Below are 18,167 nucleotides of genomic sequence, written 5' to 3' on the forward strand. Positions count from 1 at the left end.
ATTGAACACGATCGCTATTTTGAGCATCGTAACCCACCTATCAATCACAGTATACACAATAGTTTGTTGTGAATTAATATTCATTACCCCTACGTAAGCGTACATATTCAGCCAATCACATCGGCTTTTATACATTATCTGGTTTCTAGAAATGACTTCATTTTCTCGATTGGTCAGAGAAACACCTTCAGCGCATTATCGACCAATCAGAAACGCTGTTAGTAACTAAACAGCTAAGCTTCCTCGACCTCGTGTCATGAACAAAATCTGAGCGCTGGGCAAATCAATTAATCTCTCGATTAGCAAACATTGACTTCCCATTGCAAACCGATGACGATACCCTTCCGGTATCGTCTGATCTTTTACATGTAAGCCCATCTCTAGATATTTTTTGCACGAAATAGTTTTTATCCCGGCGAATTTGATCAATATTATTACCAAAGTTACAGCTGTTTCATCGCTGTTTCGAGTCAGTTTTGCAGCTCAGAACTAGGGATCGCAAAATTTAAGTAAATTAAACTGTTGATATTTGATTGATTGCTTATTTTTAAAGCAGGTTTTTTTAGCAATCATTTTAGTTTTAGTGTAAAGTTGAGAGTCGAATTTTACTTTGGTGTCGAATTCAGCTGACGGCAATGCATCTATTCGCTTTTGAAAAATTGCCTTGGTGCCCTTCTCAAATTTTCAACAGTTGCCTTGATGCCCTTTTGATATATTACAAATTGCCGTGCTGCCTTGCCTTTTCAGTGAAAATCCACGGCAATTATCAACTTGCCCTAAAAAAGTTGCCGTGCCCCTTCAGATCCTTAATTCGAGGGCTGGGGGAGAGGTGTATGGATTTCAACTGAAATCTCCAACCCGCATCTCATTTCTTACTCCCCTTTCTCTTCTTCATCACCTTCTTACTTTTCAACGATGCCGGTTTAACACCAGCTTTTTTGTCACCAGTTCTAGTCCTGTCATTTCCTTTCTTTTTATCGCCATTCTTTTTTCCAAATTTCTTTGGCTTCTTTTTAGTCCTCTCATATCCACCTGTTGATCCATTAGTCTTAAACCCATCAGGATGATCTCCTGATGATATATGGTTCTTTGTCCTTTGCTGCTTATCCTCATTTGTGTGATTCATATTTTTCTTCAGCTTCTTCTTGGGAGAACGGTTAAAGGACTTCGAATTCTCTTCCTGATGACCTTTGCCTTTCATCATTAGCCTGCAAGAATATCACAGATGTAAATAGATTAGACTTAAGAATAACTGTATTTCTGTTATACTTGATATATTAAAATTTCGCTTTCTTTGGTGTGAAGTCTGAACCCTTCCCTACTACTACAACCCTCCCCCTGCCCCACCAATCAATGTTGAATGTTTCTAGGGGTGCATGACCAAACAAACAAATACAAACATTGAATCGGGGGGAATCTGTCTTAGATCGCATGACAAGATGCATATCAATTTAACCCTATTTGACCCCAATTTGACCTTGCCATGACACATGACCAACCTTTGAACTCAACCACTACCTACTCGTCCACACCACAAGCGAACAAAACTTGATTTAATGCAAACGGCGTTTTTACCGCGGTGATTCTATAATGCCGTCATTAGACACGCCCCCACGATTTGGCCACGAAACTCAAATTGTCGCTGATCGTTTACTGTGTGTAAGTATAGGGGGTTTGAGAACATACGAATTAAAAGTTGAATTGTGAAGAAATTTGAGCTCGTCCTCTTTTCTTGTGTGCCTGTAAAGTAAGTTTACAGTATGCATCGATGATTTTTGCCACAATTAGAAGAGGACGAGCTCAAATTTCGATAAAAAATGCATTTATACCCGGGTGTGTAAGGGGAGCTTTAGGCCCTATGTAAAAAGCATTGCATGCATGCAAACACGCACGGAAGTCGATTTATCATGCATGTATGAATATGATTCGTGGATGCATGGATGGTAAGCCTAAAAAGCAAAGCTAGTTCTGTGAAGAAACTTGAAATTCAACGTTTTGTCTATCATGCTATATGCACTCGATGCCAGATATTTTAATGTACGTACTGTTGTTTGCATTACATTAGCATGATTAGTTAGCCATTTTCACCTACTAAACAAGTAATAAATACTATATGGTGTACTATAAAATAGAGAGCTGAGCTGAATAAGCTCTACTTTGAGCTTAACACCAGAAATCAGTTACCGTATTTCGTTAAATAAACGCCCCCGGGGGCGTTACATTTTCCCAAGGGGGGGGCGGCTATTAGAGGTCATTTTTAGCACGGCAATTCGAGAATAAACGATAGTAATTTTTATTTTGCCTATCCTCTACCGTGTGATAGACGACAGGCAGGTCCAATATTTTGAGTAGTGGATGCCGGCGCAAACTGTTTTTTAAAGCAAAAATTTAGTTACCGTAATAAAAACTCGCCTTTTTCTAAAATGAACGAAACTTGTTTACAACTTCACATCTTTTGTTGCGCGTACTGCTAGCGCGTGCAAGTATACACGCACCTCTATGTCTATGAGCGTGTTAGTGACGTGGGGTCGTCTACGGCCTGATAGACGACACCCAAAATCATGCGATTGTCCAATCAGATTATGTGTCTACGTAATAGACCACTCTCACTGACTAAGAATTCCCGTTAAAATCATTAGGTAAGCTTAAAAGTCACGCTAAAATGACGAACTATGAACTTTTGACACTGACTTTTGGTTCACTTCGGTTTCTGATCCAGATTTTCGCCAATTATTGACGCTATTATTGACCATGTGCGCAACCTGGTAAAGTGTTATTCAGAATTTCCTTTACAAAGTAAAAGCGTATTGCTAGCCAGTCCAGCTGCCAGTATTATTTTGCACAAGCTCCAATGCACACGCTTGAGGTCGCGCCCGTATACGCGATGGTTCAGCTGTCAAAGGAAATCTGAATAACACTTTAAACAGGAAGCCCCGCTTGACCAGTTCTCCACAGAAGAACTGACTTACATGTACACCTGTTACTTTGATGACAGACAGAACAGAATTTACATGGTTACATTTTAACCTTGACTAATTTCCCCAAGGAACTTGAACCAAAAGTGGGGCTTCCACTTTAAGCTTACTACACAAGATAGCATGGAAATATCGGCATTTTTGAAACATCTTGGTTGAAAAAAGTGGTGGGGGCGTTTATTTGAGGGCGACGATATTTGACTAAATACGGTACTCAGTTTTTTACAAAATGAACTTTAGAACATGTCCAAAATGCACATGATTTCAATTCAAAAGTGTCCTCAAACAATTTACCAGTTGAATTTATATGTACTAAAGCTGAATTTATACTCGATCGCCAAGCGATTGCGATTAAACGCTTTTGAAAAGCAATGGGCAATCGCCAAATTTTGGGATGCATCGCTTGTTGCTTTTGCATTTATACTTATCACGGCGATAGCGATTGCAGACGAGAATTATATTCTAAATGCCACAAAATACATTCGGTTTTTAAAACATCAGTTGCTGTCAATAATATTGCTTTGAATTAATTCATCCCAAAAATTTATAATCGAGAAAGATTAATAGATCCAGATGGTTGTTTATGATTGGTCGACACATTCATGTGTCAAGCGATATCGCTGGGAAGTTGAGATTTCTTCAACTTGCAAAAGCGATGTCGTTTTTGCCTCAGCGATTTGAATCAATTGATCGGCTTGACATACTGGAAATGTAAGTAAACATTGAGCATGCGTGAAAATCGCTTTTCTGCAAAAGCGATCGAGTATAAATTCAGCTTAAGTATCTCCTGTGACACTGAAGTTTATATTTGGGTTGTAGAAATTATGGAGCAACTTCAAGTGTAGCTAGATAAGGCCCCGGGGATAAGGCCTATGTAATGAAATTATCAGTTTCCTGTCACCCGCCGCATCACCTTTTCAATTTGACAAAAACTTCCATTATTTTCATAAAAAAGTCAATTATCTGAAAATTGAGATTATAATCAAAATTGAAATTCTCAAAATGTCTGACATCCACTGCTGATCAATCAACAGTTTTCTATAGTTGTAGGGGTAGAGGTGGTAAATTATGGAAATTTATTTTAAGGATTACCTCATCACGTTTCTAGTGATTACAAAAATTGCGAATTTCTTTTCATTTTATTTTTAATAATTTTACAAATTCAAATCTTTTCTCAATCTGTTGCAAAATGTCTGTATGATGATCTAAGCATTAATACCTGTTTTGAGATGGTCTTTCATCAACAATATAGGTAATAGCCATAAGTTTTGACAATAATAAAATTTCCAAAATAATGAATGAAATCATGACCCCATATTTCACTGAAATAAATTTGACATTTCATTAGCCTAAAATCTTGTTACTTGTTTACATGTATGTTTTGTACTTTTTGATAGCACACAGGTTGGTTGCGAGGTCACAACTGATACTCCTAAATGCAGATGCAGGTATCTTGGACTAAAAATATGATATGATACAAGCGCATCCGAATTACATGTAACGGCAAACGATATGCACATGATGGGATTCATTCAGTTGAAATTATAAGCACCAAACGTATCATCATGGCTGAAAAAACAATGACACCAGCTTCTGTAAGTATATCATGATGAATCATCAGCTTATTCATATATTTGGAAAATAAAGTGAATTTTTACTCACTACTACGGTGACATATATTTCGTCCTACACAAGACATTAGCCAGAGGGGTGTCCAGGTGTCATTTGGACACCCTGTTTTCAATTTTGACACCCTAAAATTCTGATAGATTAGCATTTCTTTGCCATAAAATGTTAGTTTTTACTGTCAGATATATCCCCTTTTATTTTTGAGCCGAACAACCACGGCAAAGCAAAGAAAATTGAATTTACTACCAGCGACATGTCGCCAATACGCACTACACTCCTTTGGTCATGTTGTGGTACGACCCTTTGTTGTGTATCACCGTCCCCGCACGCCGTGTAATGCACTGTGTGTTATGAACATCGTGTATGCGTTCGACTAATAATTCCATCGTAATAATAAAGCGCCGGTTCTGGCGTTTTATTCAAAATCTCGGATTTTGACAAAACTACAGCACCTAGAGTCTTGATTTTTGCAGGGTAGGCCTATCTTGGTTTAATAAAGTACAATTTAATCGTGTAACACAAGGAATTTTAAAAATTCAGTGAGGGCGCTCTTCCTCAGCAAATGTTATATATTTATGGCTTTAAGTGTACATTATTATTATTATTATTTAAAATGCTACATGGATTAAATGGACATAAACATGTTAAACATTTCCAGATGTGTTGGTTCCACTTTTAAGGGATCGGATAGCAACGTTTTCACATTTTTAGTTGACCTGAGACCATGCAAACATATCAAATTGCATTTTTGAAATGTAATAGTCCTCAGAGTAAATTTATATAAATTATTTGCTATCCGATTCCTTAAACAGGGAGGCATATTTCATTTGCATTTATATCAAGATATTTATATTTAGAGAATAAAGTTATTGTTTTTAGCCGGCGCTGGAGTGCATCTATTGTCTCATAACATGGGCGACATCATTATTTTAAGTAAATTTACGCCAAAAATAATGATGTCGCCCGTGTTATATGAGACGATAGATGCACGACAGCGGCTAAAAACAATACCTTTATTCTCATTCTTACACACTTCAATTCAAATAAAAATATCATACAAATTTTAATCAAATTATATCCTACATTATGCAAGGAATTACCTAGGGCTTAAAATCGATCAGTCCCGTTGTTGCTGTGCGCCTCCGATTGGTCCAAATAGCGAGTATGCGCTGTCCCGTGTGATATCGTGTCATGTCACATGGGTAAAGCTGGGTAAGAACCAATAAGATTGCAGGAACGTTCTCAAGTGTTTAAGAATGTATTTTATAAAACCCTTCTATCATTTTTACACAGTCACCTGACAGGAAGAGGAACAGAGACCAAACTTCTCCTACCAAATTAACTCCAGTAAACCCAACAAAGAAGGTTAATATAGATAGGTTTTTCTCATTACTTCAAATATGTAAATGTTTAAACAGTTTCCTTATCATTGTTTTATGAATAAGTAGGGCCTACCGTACACCAGGCATTCTCAAATAGCCAATTAGAGTGTAGCGTCTCATGGGTAGGGCCAGTGTCCCGCTTTAGGGCTCCTGGTGGGGGCCAGAGGCAAAGCCACTTCATGCTTGTGGGTTATAGCCATCACCATGGCATGTTTATTGTTTGTGTTTTCAAATTTCAGCTTTATTCAACAGACATTTTACAGATAAACATAACACTTCAAAATTATCAAAAACTTTTTCTTTTAAAACAAAGTGTGCCACACACCACTTGGGAACCTGCGGCGCGCCACTATTTTCGGATGCCAGAATTAGGATGTGTAACATCAAGAGGTCAAATTAAGGACATTCCAAAATCAATTTATCACCCCTACAAAATCTGTGTTATAAGTGCATTTAATTTAAATTGATATTGCCCAGGGACTGCCTTTTGATGTAAGCAAGAATGATATCAGTCTCTACTGCTCTCCTTAAATCTGATATACATGTAGGAGAACATTAGCTCCTTACATTCTATTATTTAATGTTCTAAACAGCTCTCCTTGAAGGCTCCGGAAGAGCTATATGCAATGCTCCTGCAAATTCCAAAAAGCAGTCCCTGATTGCCATATCAGCTATATTGATTTACATTAGCAATAGCATTGTATTACTTCCAAAGTTAATAGTTTTTCTACAATTTCAGTGTGTCAAAACCTGGACAGATAATAATGTACATGTATTGAACTGATATCTTAAAATTTTCACATGTAGCCTGTAATACTTTCAACTTCAAGAGCTGTCAGGAGTGGATGGAGTCCTGCCGAAGAAACTTTCCTGCTACAATATCTTTTAAACAAAAAGAAGGAAGGCAGTTTTAATGATCAGTGGCCCAAGTACAATGACAGAGATTTCTGGGATAGCGCTGCATCTAGTTTGAGATTGGCAAATTTATCCAATTGTAAACGAACAGGCAGGTCTTAAATTGTGAATTAACTTTCTTCCTCAATTTATTTCTTTTTATGAATTTGTTTTGTTATTAATCAATTACTTGCTTGTTTAATTAATCAATTACTTGCTTGTTGCCAAGTTGTTTTCCATATAAAGTTACGTACACACTTAGAGTGTTTCTTGTAATCTTTTACTTACATCGTCACCCTCATAACCAAAGTGCCTAAGTCATTATTACATGTTTCTCATTTGCAATTTTGATTTTCTGAGTAATAAACCCATAATTTATCAAATGTCCAGCCGCATTCTTCATTAACTTGTGGAATTGAATGAAGATTGCGGCTGGAAATTCTATTCATTATGCGTTTATTACTCAGAAAATCAAAATGGCAAATGAGAAACATGTAACATGTAGCTTTGGTCCATTACTTTTTGCCATTATTTTTATTTAATTTGTTAATTTTATTTCAGTTTCATGGAATCATGGTCACTAATTTCCCATGGCAAGTCTATAAATTTAATTGATTTTGTAATCATTTATATAAAGACTGCACAAAAAAGTAAATCAGCTGTTACACGCCTATAGCTTCAGAACTAATAATTACATACCATTATATTTCAACATATTTATATAGAAAGAATGATGATTTATTTATGCGAATTTTGATATCCCATTCGTCCAATTTGGGTATCAAAAATCACCCTTCTTTATGTTGAAATTTTGTGAAAACAATAGTTAGTTCTGAAGTTACAGGTGCATTTATAACAGCTGCGTTACTTTTTGTGCAGTCTTTAGTTAAATATATATGCACCTCCAAAAGTAACTTACACAATTCTCCATGAGAATCGTACAGTCAATGTCTGAATTGCAAGTATAGTCCGTATACCTTCCCGAGTCAGTAAAGTAAAATCAAATTTTGAGATTTTCTCAAAAACTTTTGCAGGAATCTGTTATGCTTCAATTTGTTGGATTGTGGCGTCATTTCCTTCTGAAAATGTATACTTATATACACTTCTCATCATTATATTTTAGAGATACAATAAAAACATCTTAATATCTAATTTACTGACATGATAAGGGTATACAGACTTTAGTCACATGGTGTTTTCAAGATCTATGGCATGTACTATCAATTCCAAAATGTGTGTGATCCAGTTACCATGCACTTCGCTGGCGAATAGTGAGAAAAAAAATGAGATATGATGTACTTTAATTGGCATTGGGTTTTCTTTTACTTCCCTTACCGTATTGTTTTTGACAATGTGGTTATAAAACTTTAAATTCACTTTTTTTTTCATTGTATTAGGAGCCTCATGTCGTTTGCACGTGAAGAGCATTGAGGATGAAGGCTCAATGTCTCAGATGCTTTCAAGATTGCAGCTGAAGTCCTCATCAACACTGTCACAAGTACAGAGTACGGGATCCCAATGCTCTTCACCTGATGTCTCCTCAATAGGTATACAAAGTGTGCCTGCAGTAAGAAATGCATATTCAGAGGCACCTCCCTCTCAAGAAAGATCTGACGAATCTCTCATTGACGACTGTGCCTCTCTCCTGGAGATCCTCTTCGAAAGGAGAGGTGTGCCAGTTGGTGAGAGGAGAGGGAGCACTGCCTTTGTAACGAATGCAGTAGATGCAGTGGCTAATCTGTCCAGGGAAGGCAGATACAACGTGCTGTTTGGGTTGAGCAATGTATTGGCAAAAAACAAACCAGGGAATAAGGAACAGGTAATGCCATTCCACCAATGCCATACCAAATGTTCAATACAACATTAAATTCGCAAATGGAGGCCGCCAGTCCTTTGTAAGTATATGTAAATTTGTGTAAATAATACATTAAGCCTCTTTGTTATGCATGCAGGCTATATCAACATTATTGTTCTTGACAGATGTCATGTTTAAGGTTGGTCTGAACCATGGAATTATAAAAAACGTAACTTCTAAATTGTTGATCCAAAGTGTATAAAAGTATACATATTTAGAATGGAAATGACCTGACAAATCCAACGGTGACGTCAGATTTATGTAAAAATGCTTTTTGATTTTGACCCAAAAATTTATGCACAATAAATGGTCACGCTTTGTTGCGCTTTTGCATCGAGGCAAACATACGCCGCCGAATAGCAACAAGATTGGGAAGATTTCCCGCCATTGACCATGTGGACGATTTCAGAGGGAAAAGGGTGAATAGCCTACCATATTTAAAAATGATAGCAATTTGTTAAAAACTTTAAGTACACAGACTAATGAATATAGAATTCAAGAAAACTGGAATTCGTAATTTAAAAAACATGCCATGGTTCAGACCAACCTTAAGTTTAAGATATTGGAATAGATTTCATTTGGAATGCAAATTATACATTGTACCACAAGTCAAAAAAAATCTTAGTGGACACCATTTTCGACCCTGTGTTGTTGGTAATTGTTAGAGATGGGGCAGAAGAAGCTCATCAGTTAAATTTGTGGACTGCCTAACCCGCATTCCAAGTATTTATATACATTTCAGAAAGCTTTAATATTCTTTGAAATCACATTTTGTATTGGCTGATCTGTAAGTCTTGTATAGTTTAGATGAGTTGAGATACTATCACGGCTGATAGCTCAAGTGGTGAGCATTTAGATTATATCTAAATTAGTTGGTTCGAACCCAGCATCAGCCTATTGTGTCTTTGCTGGTCTTCACTTCAATTCTGAAGAAACTCTGTGCAGCATGTTGAAGAGATAGATATTGGAAGCGTCTAATGATTCAGATTTCAGAATATTATGTAGCCTAATTTTTAATAAGGCAATGAAAAAAAAAAATTGTCCTGTGGGTGGACAGACCTTTGAAGTAGGTCGGTCGGACAAGGTCTTTTCTTTTTCTTTTTTCAAGAAGGCCCCAAAAGTCAACAAAATCTGTAATATTTTGCAATTTGGGGAAATACAAAAAAACCTGTTTTTGATTAAAATTTGGGTCGGCATTATTGTACAGGAAAATTTCCAAATTTTGGAAAATCAGATTTGGTCGGACCCATAGAACAGAGTTTTCTGTTTTCGCTGGGAAAATAATAAGGCACCTACTGCAATTAAAGTAATTTAGTCCTGATGTAGCAATTAATTTTCATTATTTGCTTGAACATACAAAAATTCACTGTAAATAAATATACAAATTAAAAATTATCACTTTTGTCAGTCATTTGCATTTATAAAATCTAGCAATTTGATATCCAAAGTTTACCATTAATTTTGTTTATCATGTAATCGTCTAACTATAGTCTTGTTCCCAGATGGTAATCATCGAATCGTCTTGCTCCCAGATTGCATGTGGCTCAATTGCAAACATCCAGTATTATGAACGGCAGACACCAGGGTGTGAAAGAGAATGTTTTGCATATATATGTGACATGAGTCACTTGTCGGCGGGCAATTTTCTAGCAGTTTACAAATGTAACATTTTGATGCAAACCCCATCAAAATTGGACATCTGGTTACCGAGTTATGAGCAATTTATCAATGGCTGAATGCTCATGTCACATATTTGCTGTTGAAGTTAGTCAGAAAGTGACCTACGGTTGCCCTGCTTGTTCTAATATTGCATCATTCATGGCTTTTGTGTAAGAATATACGGAAGAGAAGGTCATGAAGTTTTCTGCTACTGCAGGTAGTACATTATATGTCATGATGGTGGTACAGAGGCACTCTGTTATTCATGTGAACCAAAGATTATACTTCATGCAAGTTAAGTTCTTCAATCCATGACATGCCTCAATAATGTAAAAATCCTCATTCCCCAGTAGTTGGAGGAGTTTCATATGTAAGTGTAAGTGATTAATTCCCTTCCTGTATTGCTGTTTTTCCAACCGTATTTGTTTGCTGTGTTATGTTTTGATTGTATATTCAGCGGAATGTTTGTTTTTTAAATAAATTCTTCTTCCTGATTATATTTCTAGCCAGCATGTCCACCTGCATATTTCACTTGGTTAGATAGTATGTACACTCAATTTGGGGGAAGGTTTTTCCGTCTGTTCAGAGGACCATACTACGAAGGTATACCACCTGACCAGCAATACCCATGGAATGTGAGTAATGTTGCCATTTGAACATACATACATGTAGTTTAATTTATTCATTTCAGTTGGTTGTCCATTTCATATTATTGCATATATTGTAATTTTGGTGATACTTGTTTTAAGTATAAGCAACACCCTTTTAAACTTGTTAAATTATTTTATTTTGTTATGCTTTAATCCCAGCTTTAATATGGTGTTGTTTCACATCAAAAAGTTATTGTCTGTTAAAATGGTTCATAATAAGGACTATAAGGAGATCTATTTTTGCTACATTTCACCATGTGCAAAGTAGCTCTGCAATTGAGTGAATGTTCTTAGTCATCCAGTAGTTTCAAATAGAGTTTTGAATTAAATCTAATACTGGAATTTACTTGCAATAGTTGCAAAAAGTAAGTTCCAGTATTAGATTTAATTCAAAAACTCTGTTAGCTCTGCAATTATTATCAAGGTTGAGGGTAGAGTTGCAAGAGCTTTTTGATGAGTGAAAATGGGAGGTGGAGGCAATGTTTAGCTGGGTAAACAGGGTGGGTCATACCTATTGCACAATACCCTTACATGCAAGTCCAAATCTGATGAAAATTACCTGATGCAGACTTGTACCATTATTGATACACAGTACTCATTGATAAATGAATAAATGTAACAATAGCAACCATAGAAAACCATCATAAGACATAAAATGAAAAGATATTTTAAAATGTGTCATTCTGGCAATTAATACAATGTTTTAAAGCAGACTAAATATTATGTGAAAAATTTTGTTTTGAAAAGTTTGCATGTAATGTTTTGTTATTATATCTTATATGATGTTTTGCTAGTGTAAATTCAATGTGGCATGCATAAGCCCAAGAGCAATCCAGAAGCAAAGAAACCTGCAACAGGAAAGAAATGAACACCTGTTTTCTTCAGATACATCTATACAGGTAATGAATGAATGTCATTAGGCTCCAGTGCCATAATAGAATTGATCACAACTTGAATGCCTTCATGATGTATGAGCAGTAATTTTGACAAGGGATTTTATGTAGAGGATACATACCGTTTCATCATGAATGTAACAACATGAAAACATAACATTGATTTTGCCATTATAACATTTATAGCAATGCATAAATTTCATACAAAACAAACTGCTAGTATATCATTGAAATGACCAGATCACAAGGCTGTCATTTTATCTAGTGGCAATATATGACACAGATGGATCAATCAGTTTAAAAATAACGATCCTTTTGGACCTTTAGTGCACATGCAGTATAGTGCATAGTAAGTTAGTTTTTCCTAAGGCAATTCTGTTAAATATTTGACAGTACAAATGTACTTGCACATTACGAGAGTAATTATTAATTACCGTTCGTACACTCTAAGATGGTGAGAACCAATCAGAGCAAACATTTGTAAAATACTAGCCATGCATAAATATTGTATAATTGATATGCCAAGACTCACGTGATTACATTTGTACGCCGCAGTGCTTTCTGGCTCATTCACTTTACTTGCGTGTGGATGCATCCCATTTTCAACATTTTAGTGACAATTTTGTTATTACCGGTAAAATAGCAAACATCACATGATTTTTTCCTTGTGTATGAAATAGCTTAATAAAAGCGTATCACTTGTTGCTCGAGAATTGTATTAAAATAATGCACTTATACTGAGATAGCACGCGCCTAATGCACTTCCCCTTTGGGACTCATGCATTAGACACATCAACATCTCAGTATGCGTGCATTATTTTGTATAATTTCATTTCCAACAAGTGATATGCGTTTATTAACCTATAATTGATTTGGTCCTAAAAGGAAGCAAGACATGACCAGTTCTGTTATGGCAATGCAACCTAATATCAAGTATCATCAAGGTATACATTGTACTAGACACTTCTCCAATTTTAGTTTCAGTATTAGATTTAATTTTCAAAATAATGTTTTGATCTACTGGATGAATAATCTACACAAAGATACTTCTCAAATTGGTTCCTACTGATTGTGAAAAATAAAAAAATAAAAAAGGTTCAAAATGTTGGAATAGCTCAAGAGAGCTGTTATTGTTAAATTTCAAGATCAGAGCAAAAAAACACAAAAAAAAACAAAAAAAAACCAGACTGACTGATTAAGCCCATTTGATTGTGGTCAAAACGTTAGGAAATTCTGCAGATCAATTGGCATAGTCCATTTGATGATGCATTTATGTCACTTGCATAGCCATTGTTGCAAGAACATTGTTGCCCATGCATACATGTATATTGTTGTACTTGAAGTACAGGGTATTTTACAAACGATTAGAACCTTTTTGTAAACAGGTCAATGCCCTAAAGGAAGTGGTGAAAACGAATCCTGGAGGACGTTATTGGATCAAGTCGGATGCAACAGACTTAAATCCATGTCTTCAAGAATCTGGCAAACATGATTGGTTCGGGGATGCTGACTTAGGTGATGGAAAAGTAAAAAAGGTAATTAAGGAAAATTAAATATGACCTGTACATTCCAGCAAAATGTACCAAGAGTATAAGAGTAAGTTAGACTTCTTTGTAAGATGTGGATAAATTGTTAGATTTGTAATGAAAACTTTTGAAATTGAAGGTTCAGCTTAATAATTGATGTCCATTTATGGCCATAGTATTATTAATTGTAATTTTTTTCAGAAATGAACAAGGAATCACACTTTGAGGTAAGATTTGAGGTAAACCAAAAAATGTGGGGTTACACAAAATTTGTTAAGACACAGAGAAAACAGTTCTTGGCAATTTTAGGTTGATTTTCATAAAGAAGACATACAAAAAAATAGACTTGTACTTCACCCAACAATCAGATAATAAAGCTACATTTTGCTTGCATAATGTTTGATTATTCAATCTTATAACAATAATTCTGCAATCTTGTCAATTTAAAGCAATAATGTGTGATTTGCATAAAGAATAGATTCTTATTTAAATGTTTGTTTTCACTGATCACATTATCCCCTTTCAATTTCGAGCCAAACAAATGAGGTATAAGGGAAAAAATGTGATTCATTCCAACGCCTACAATGCGTGTACTACGCTCGCCTTACATGTAACTGCATGGAGCATCGCGCTCCGACGTGTGTACATACAAGCTGACATCCACGGTACATGTTAGCAAGTACTTGATCGTTGAACTCTGAATAAAACCCGATCGACCTGGTTTTAATACAAAAAGTTAAATTTTACTGTTATTAAAGCACTTCAGGCTTAGTCTTTTACGTTGTATTTTAGTATACCACTGGGCATTATAATTATGCAAAAGGAGGGTGTCGCTGTAAAGCAAATCACACATTATGGCTTTAATGGAACACTGAGAAAATTAATAGCAAAAAAAAGAAATATAGGTGAAGTTTGCATGATAACATACTGACAGAATGCATTTGTTGCAAAACATGTATCTGATATGTTCCATTTGCTTTTACACTTGTCTTTACTTGGACACATACCAGTACCAAGGGTGAAAATAAGAGCTTCTCTACCAGGACTCGGTATGTGAAAAAAGTAATGGGCTATATTATATATTAGGCAACTCATGGACCAGAATAAGACCTGAAGCCTGCTTACTTTCACCCTTGCACGTCTAATAAATACACGTACACTCTACTTTCATTTCCACTTTCACAAAGATGCATGATGAGTACATAACCAGGCTAGCAGATGTGACTGCCATGTCACAATCTGGTAATGGACAGAATTTGACAACCACGCTCAAACGAGAGATGGAGCAGCTGAAGAAGAACGTCATAGAAATAACATCAGGGCTAGAGAAGGCTAGGAAAGAGTTCACCACTAAGTCTTCTCTTGAGAAGACCTCTATGCAGAAGCTAAAGAACTTGTGTTGGACAGTGCACGAGCATGAGGTCATCCTGAACAGCTCAATGAAGCCTCAGATACTCTGACGCCATTGAAGAAACAAATGCTAAATGTAGGTGGATGTACATAGTATGTTATGCATGATAGTGTCTAATACTTGTTGGTTCTTTCATTTTACAATTTGACACAATTATAATTACATGTATAAAACAGTTTGTTTTTGTTCACCAGATTTGTTTGCAATTTGAATTTGTGAACAACTTCACCCAGCTGCAGCTATGAGTTGGAGATGGGGGTAAATATTTTGATAATGGGGATGGTCCATGCACTCATCCCCCATGTTAATGCCTGTATGTGGGTTTCTGAACAAAATAACCACATATTTAACCTGTTGCTATCAGCAGTAGATTGCAAATTGCCTGTTGCTATCAGCAGTAGATAACATACTATATTGCCTGTTGCTATCAGCAGTAGATAGCAGGAAATATCTAAATTTGGCACTTTTGAAATTCAACCATTATTCAAATGGCTGTGTATATCTTACCCGTGGTATAAAGGTATCAAATTATGTATGCATAACAAATCTCTCCATCTGTTAACTTCTTTATTTTGCAATTTAGATTAAGATATGACTTTTGTTAAATTTTTCAGATACTTTTTGGGCATAGTATACTAAATATGATCAATCATTATACCAATCATTTGGTATAGATTCATGTTGGAGATCATTTTGATTCATGTTTCTGCCTTAATGTGTGCTTGTCTTTCATACCATTTGATCAAATTCACAGATGTCCTTTACCTCGACCATCTGTTAATGGATACATTTCTTCTTTCTTTCAAAATTATCAAGAGAAAATTATACTCATATTACCTCATGCAAAAAAAAGGCTTTGAATTTGTGCTGGAACTTCTGCTGCTAATTTGTATTACATGTGCCTTTTTACAATTCAAATTTCCTGACAATTTATTTTCAGTGTGCATTAATCAATGATGCCAATGGTAATGCAAATGATATTATGTAATTAAAAGTACTCTGGCCTGAATTGTTGTGTATTTTGAAAGATAAAGGTATATTATTGTTGATAATTATTGTTACTTGAGTGACACATGTGACAGAGATTTGAATTCATAATGGTTAATTGAATTTTTATGCCCCTCGTATAGTGCTTTTATTTAATTATTTTTTGAATGCAGGGCAAACATACAAAAGCCATAGCGGAGGCTGTCTGTGAGTATAAAGCAGACTATCACAAGCTACTTCGCAACTTGTACAGGTTGAAGCGTACAGCAGCTACTCATGTTATGGTGTTTGCCATATCGCAAGAAGAGCGGAGAAGGAAACCCTACTGTATCCCTGTTAGGTATATAGCATATACAGGGATGACAGATGCCTTGATGAGAAAATTAGTGGATGAATTGAGAGAAGAGATGGTAAATGTTGGGTTGGTGCCAGTAGGTAAGTTTTTGCTTGTGAATCATTAATGTTTAATACCATGATAGGTTTTCACTTCCGAATCAAATTTATCACATTCTTATAACTTACAGATAGATTAATTTTATACAATATACAACCATAGTATTAAGGGGTCAGTCACCCACCTTTGCACAGTATTTTTTGTGTGACCTGAGAGCACATCAAACATATCATATTTCATTTTGCATACGAGCAATGTTTTTCTGATATCAAAAAAACATTTCGAATACGAGGAATGTTTTTCTGATATCAAATAATTTAGATTTTTTATAATTCAAGATAAAATAAAAATTATAGGCCAAAATTACAACAAATTAGAAATTTTGAAATTTAACAGTCCTCAAAGTAAACATAAATCTAATGACATGTATTTAAAATGTATGTAGCTGGGATGAGAAGTTGACCATCAATTAAAACATTTCATATCGAAGATATATATACATTTTGTCTCCAAAGGACCTAAATTCTTTTGGTGTTTTGGGGAAAAATCAATATCTTCAAGTTCAATACAAAATGTCCAAATTGTCATATGATGGACGGCTTTTCCTCCTAGCTACATAAACTTAGATTTATAAAGTTTACTTCAAGGACCTATAAAATTTGTATTATATCTTGAATTGAAAATAAATCAAACTTATTTGATATCAGAAGGATGATACCTTGTATTGAAAATGCGATTCGATATGTTGTTGGAAATTGTTGGAATGCCCAGCAGGGTTCAGTTGCTTGTAAATACATTTGTCCCTTTTCCTTTCTGACAAATTGAAACTCTCAAAAATTTAAAAAGTTTTCCTTCAACTGCTTTCTTTTTTTTTTGGGGGGGTTAAATGGTGATGAACATTCCTTGTTCACCATTTATTCACCCTCTTCTGAAATTGATTTTGGTGAACAGATTTTGATAACACCGCAAATGCTTCATTAATTATGTAATAAACACATTTTATGGCATTTCACAGAATTTTTCTTTGGAAATAGCATGGTTTATTTACAACTCTTGGTTCAGTTGCCCTTAGAGCAAATACAATGAACCCCATTTGTATTATTGTCATTGGAGGATCTCTGTAATTCTTACAAAAATTAATTAGTGTGAATGTAAATGTAGAGTGAGATACAAATTTTAATGATGCAATTAATGATAGCTCAGGAAAAAAATTTGAAGCAGTTGCTGTTTTTAGTAACGGAAATATAATATGGCATGAGGACTATTATAGCCAATGCTCTTGTTTTTACTTCAAATTGTATCAAAATTATTTTATAATTATAGAACCATAGAAACACTGTATCTGTTATTTTTGTCAACTTTTACAGGTAGTGTCACTGATGGTGAGTTCCACACCTGCCGTATAATTGGGCTAGATGGCCAGCCAACAAGTATTTTCAGGTTCCGTCAGCTTGCCAGAAATAAGGTTGCCCACATGCCAATGGATGCTCTGCTAAGAATGCTGTTGACAAAAGAAGGTACCCTGTCATATATATTTATGTATACAGCAACTTCAAGGCATCATTTTGTTTTTAATGGGTATCCTTAAGTTGTGCTTGCTTGGCATCTCATCAAGCAATATCATGGCTTTTTTGGCTCCAAAATAATGAGATATTTTGGTAATTGTTTTATTCAATAGGGGGCGTGTGGAAAAAGCTCTTCCAGTTAAGTTTTTGGACTGCATCATTTCGACCCTGTGTTTTTGGTGATTGATAGGGATGGGGCAGAAGCTCTTCAATTTAAATTTGTGTACTGCCTAACCCGCATTCCAAATAATATATACATTTCAGAAAGCTTTCCGTCTTTGAATTCACATTTTGTATTGGTTGATCTGTAAGTCTTGTATAGTTTAGATGAGTTGAGATACTATCAC

The 18,167-nt window shown here is 35.4% G+C and overlaps 1 protein-coding gene across 1 annotated transcript in view; it reads right to left on the minus strand.

The window, feature by feature from the left end:
* Positions 1-243: 243 nt before the first annotated feature.
* LOC140146665 (probable ATP-dependent RNA helicase DDX52) overlaps positions 244-18,167 on the minus strand; it is an 81,750-nt gene continuing 63,826 nt past the window's right edge. Inside the window, exon 14 of the mRNA XM_072168534.1 lies at positions 244-1,208. Within this exon, the coding sequence (XP_072024635.1) occupies positions 866-1,208 (343 nt within the window). The 3' untranslated portion in view covers positions 244-865. The remainder of the gene's footprint in view (positions 1,209-18,167) is intronic.

Source organism: Amphiura filiformis, chromosome 2 (genome assembly GCF_039555335.1).
Source record: "Amphiura filiformis chromosome 2, Afil_fr2py, whole genome shotgun sequence".
NCBI classification, from domain to species: Eukaryota; Metazoa; Echinodermata; class Ophiuroidea; order Amphilepidida; family Amphiuridae; genus Amphiura; species Amphiura filiformis.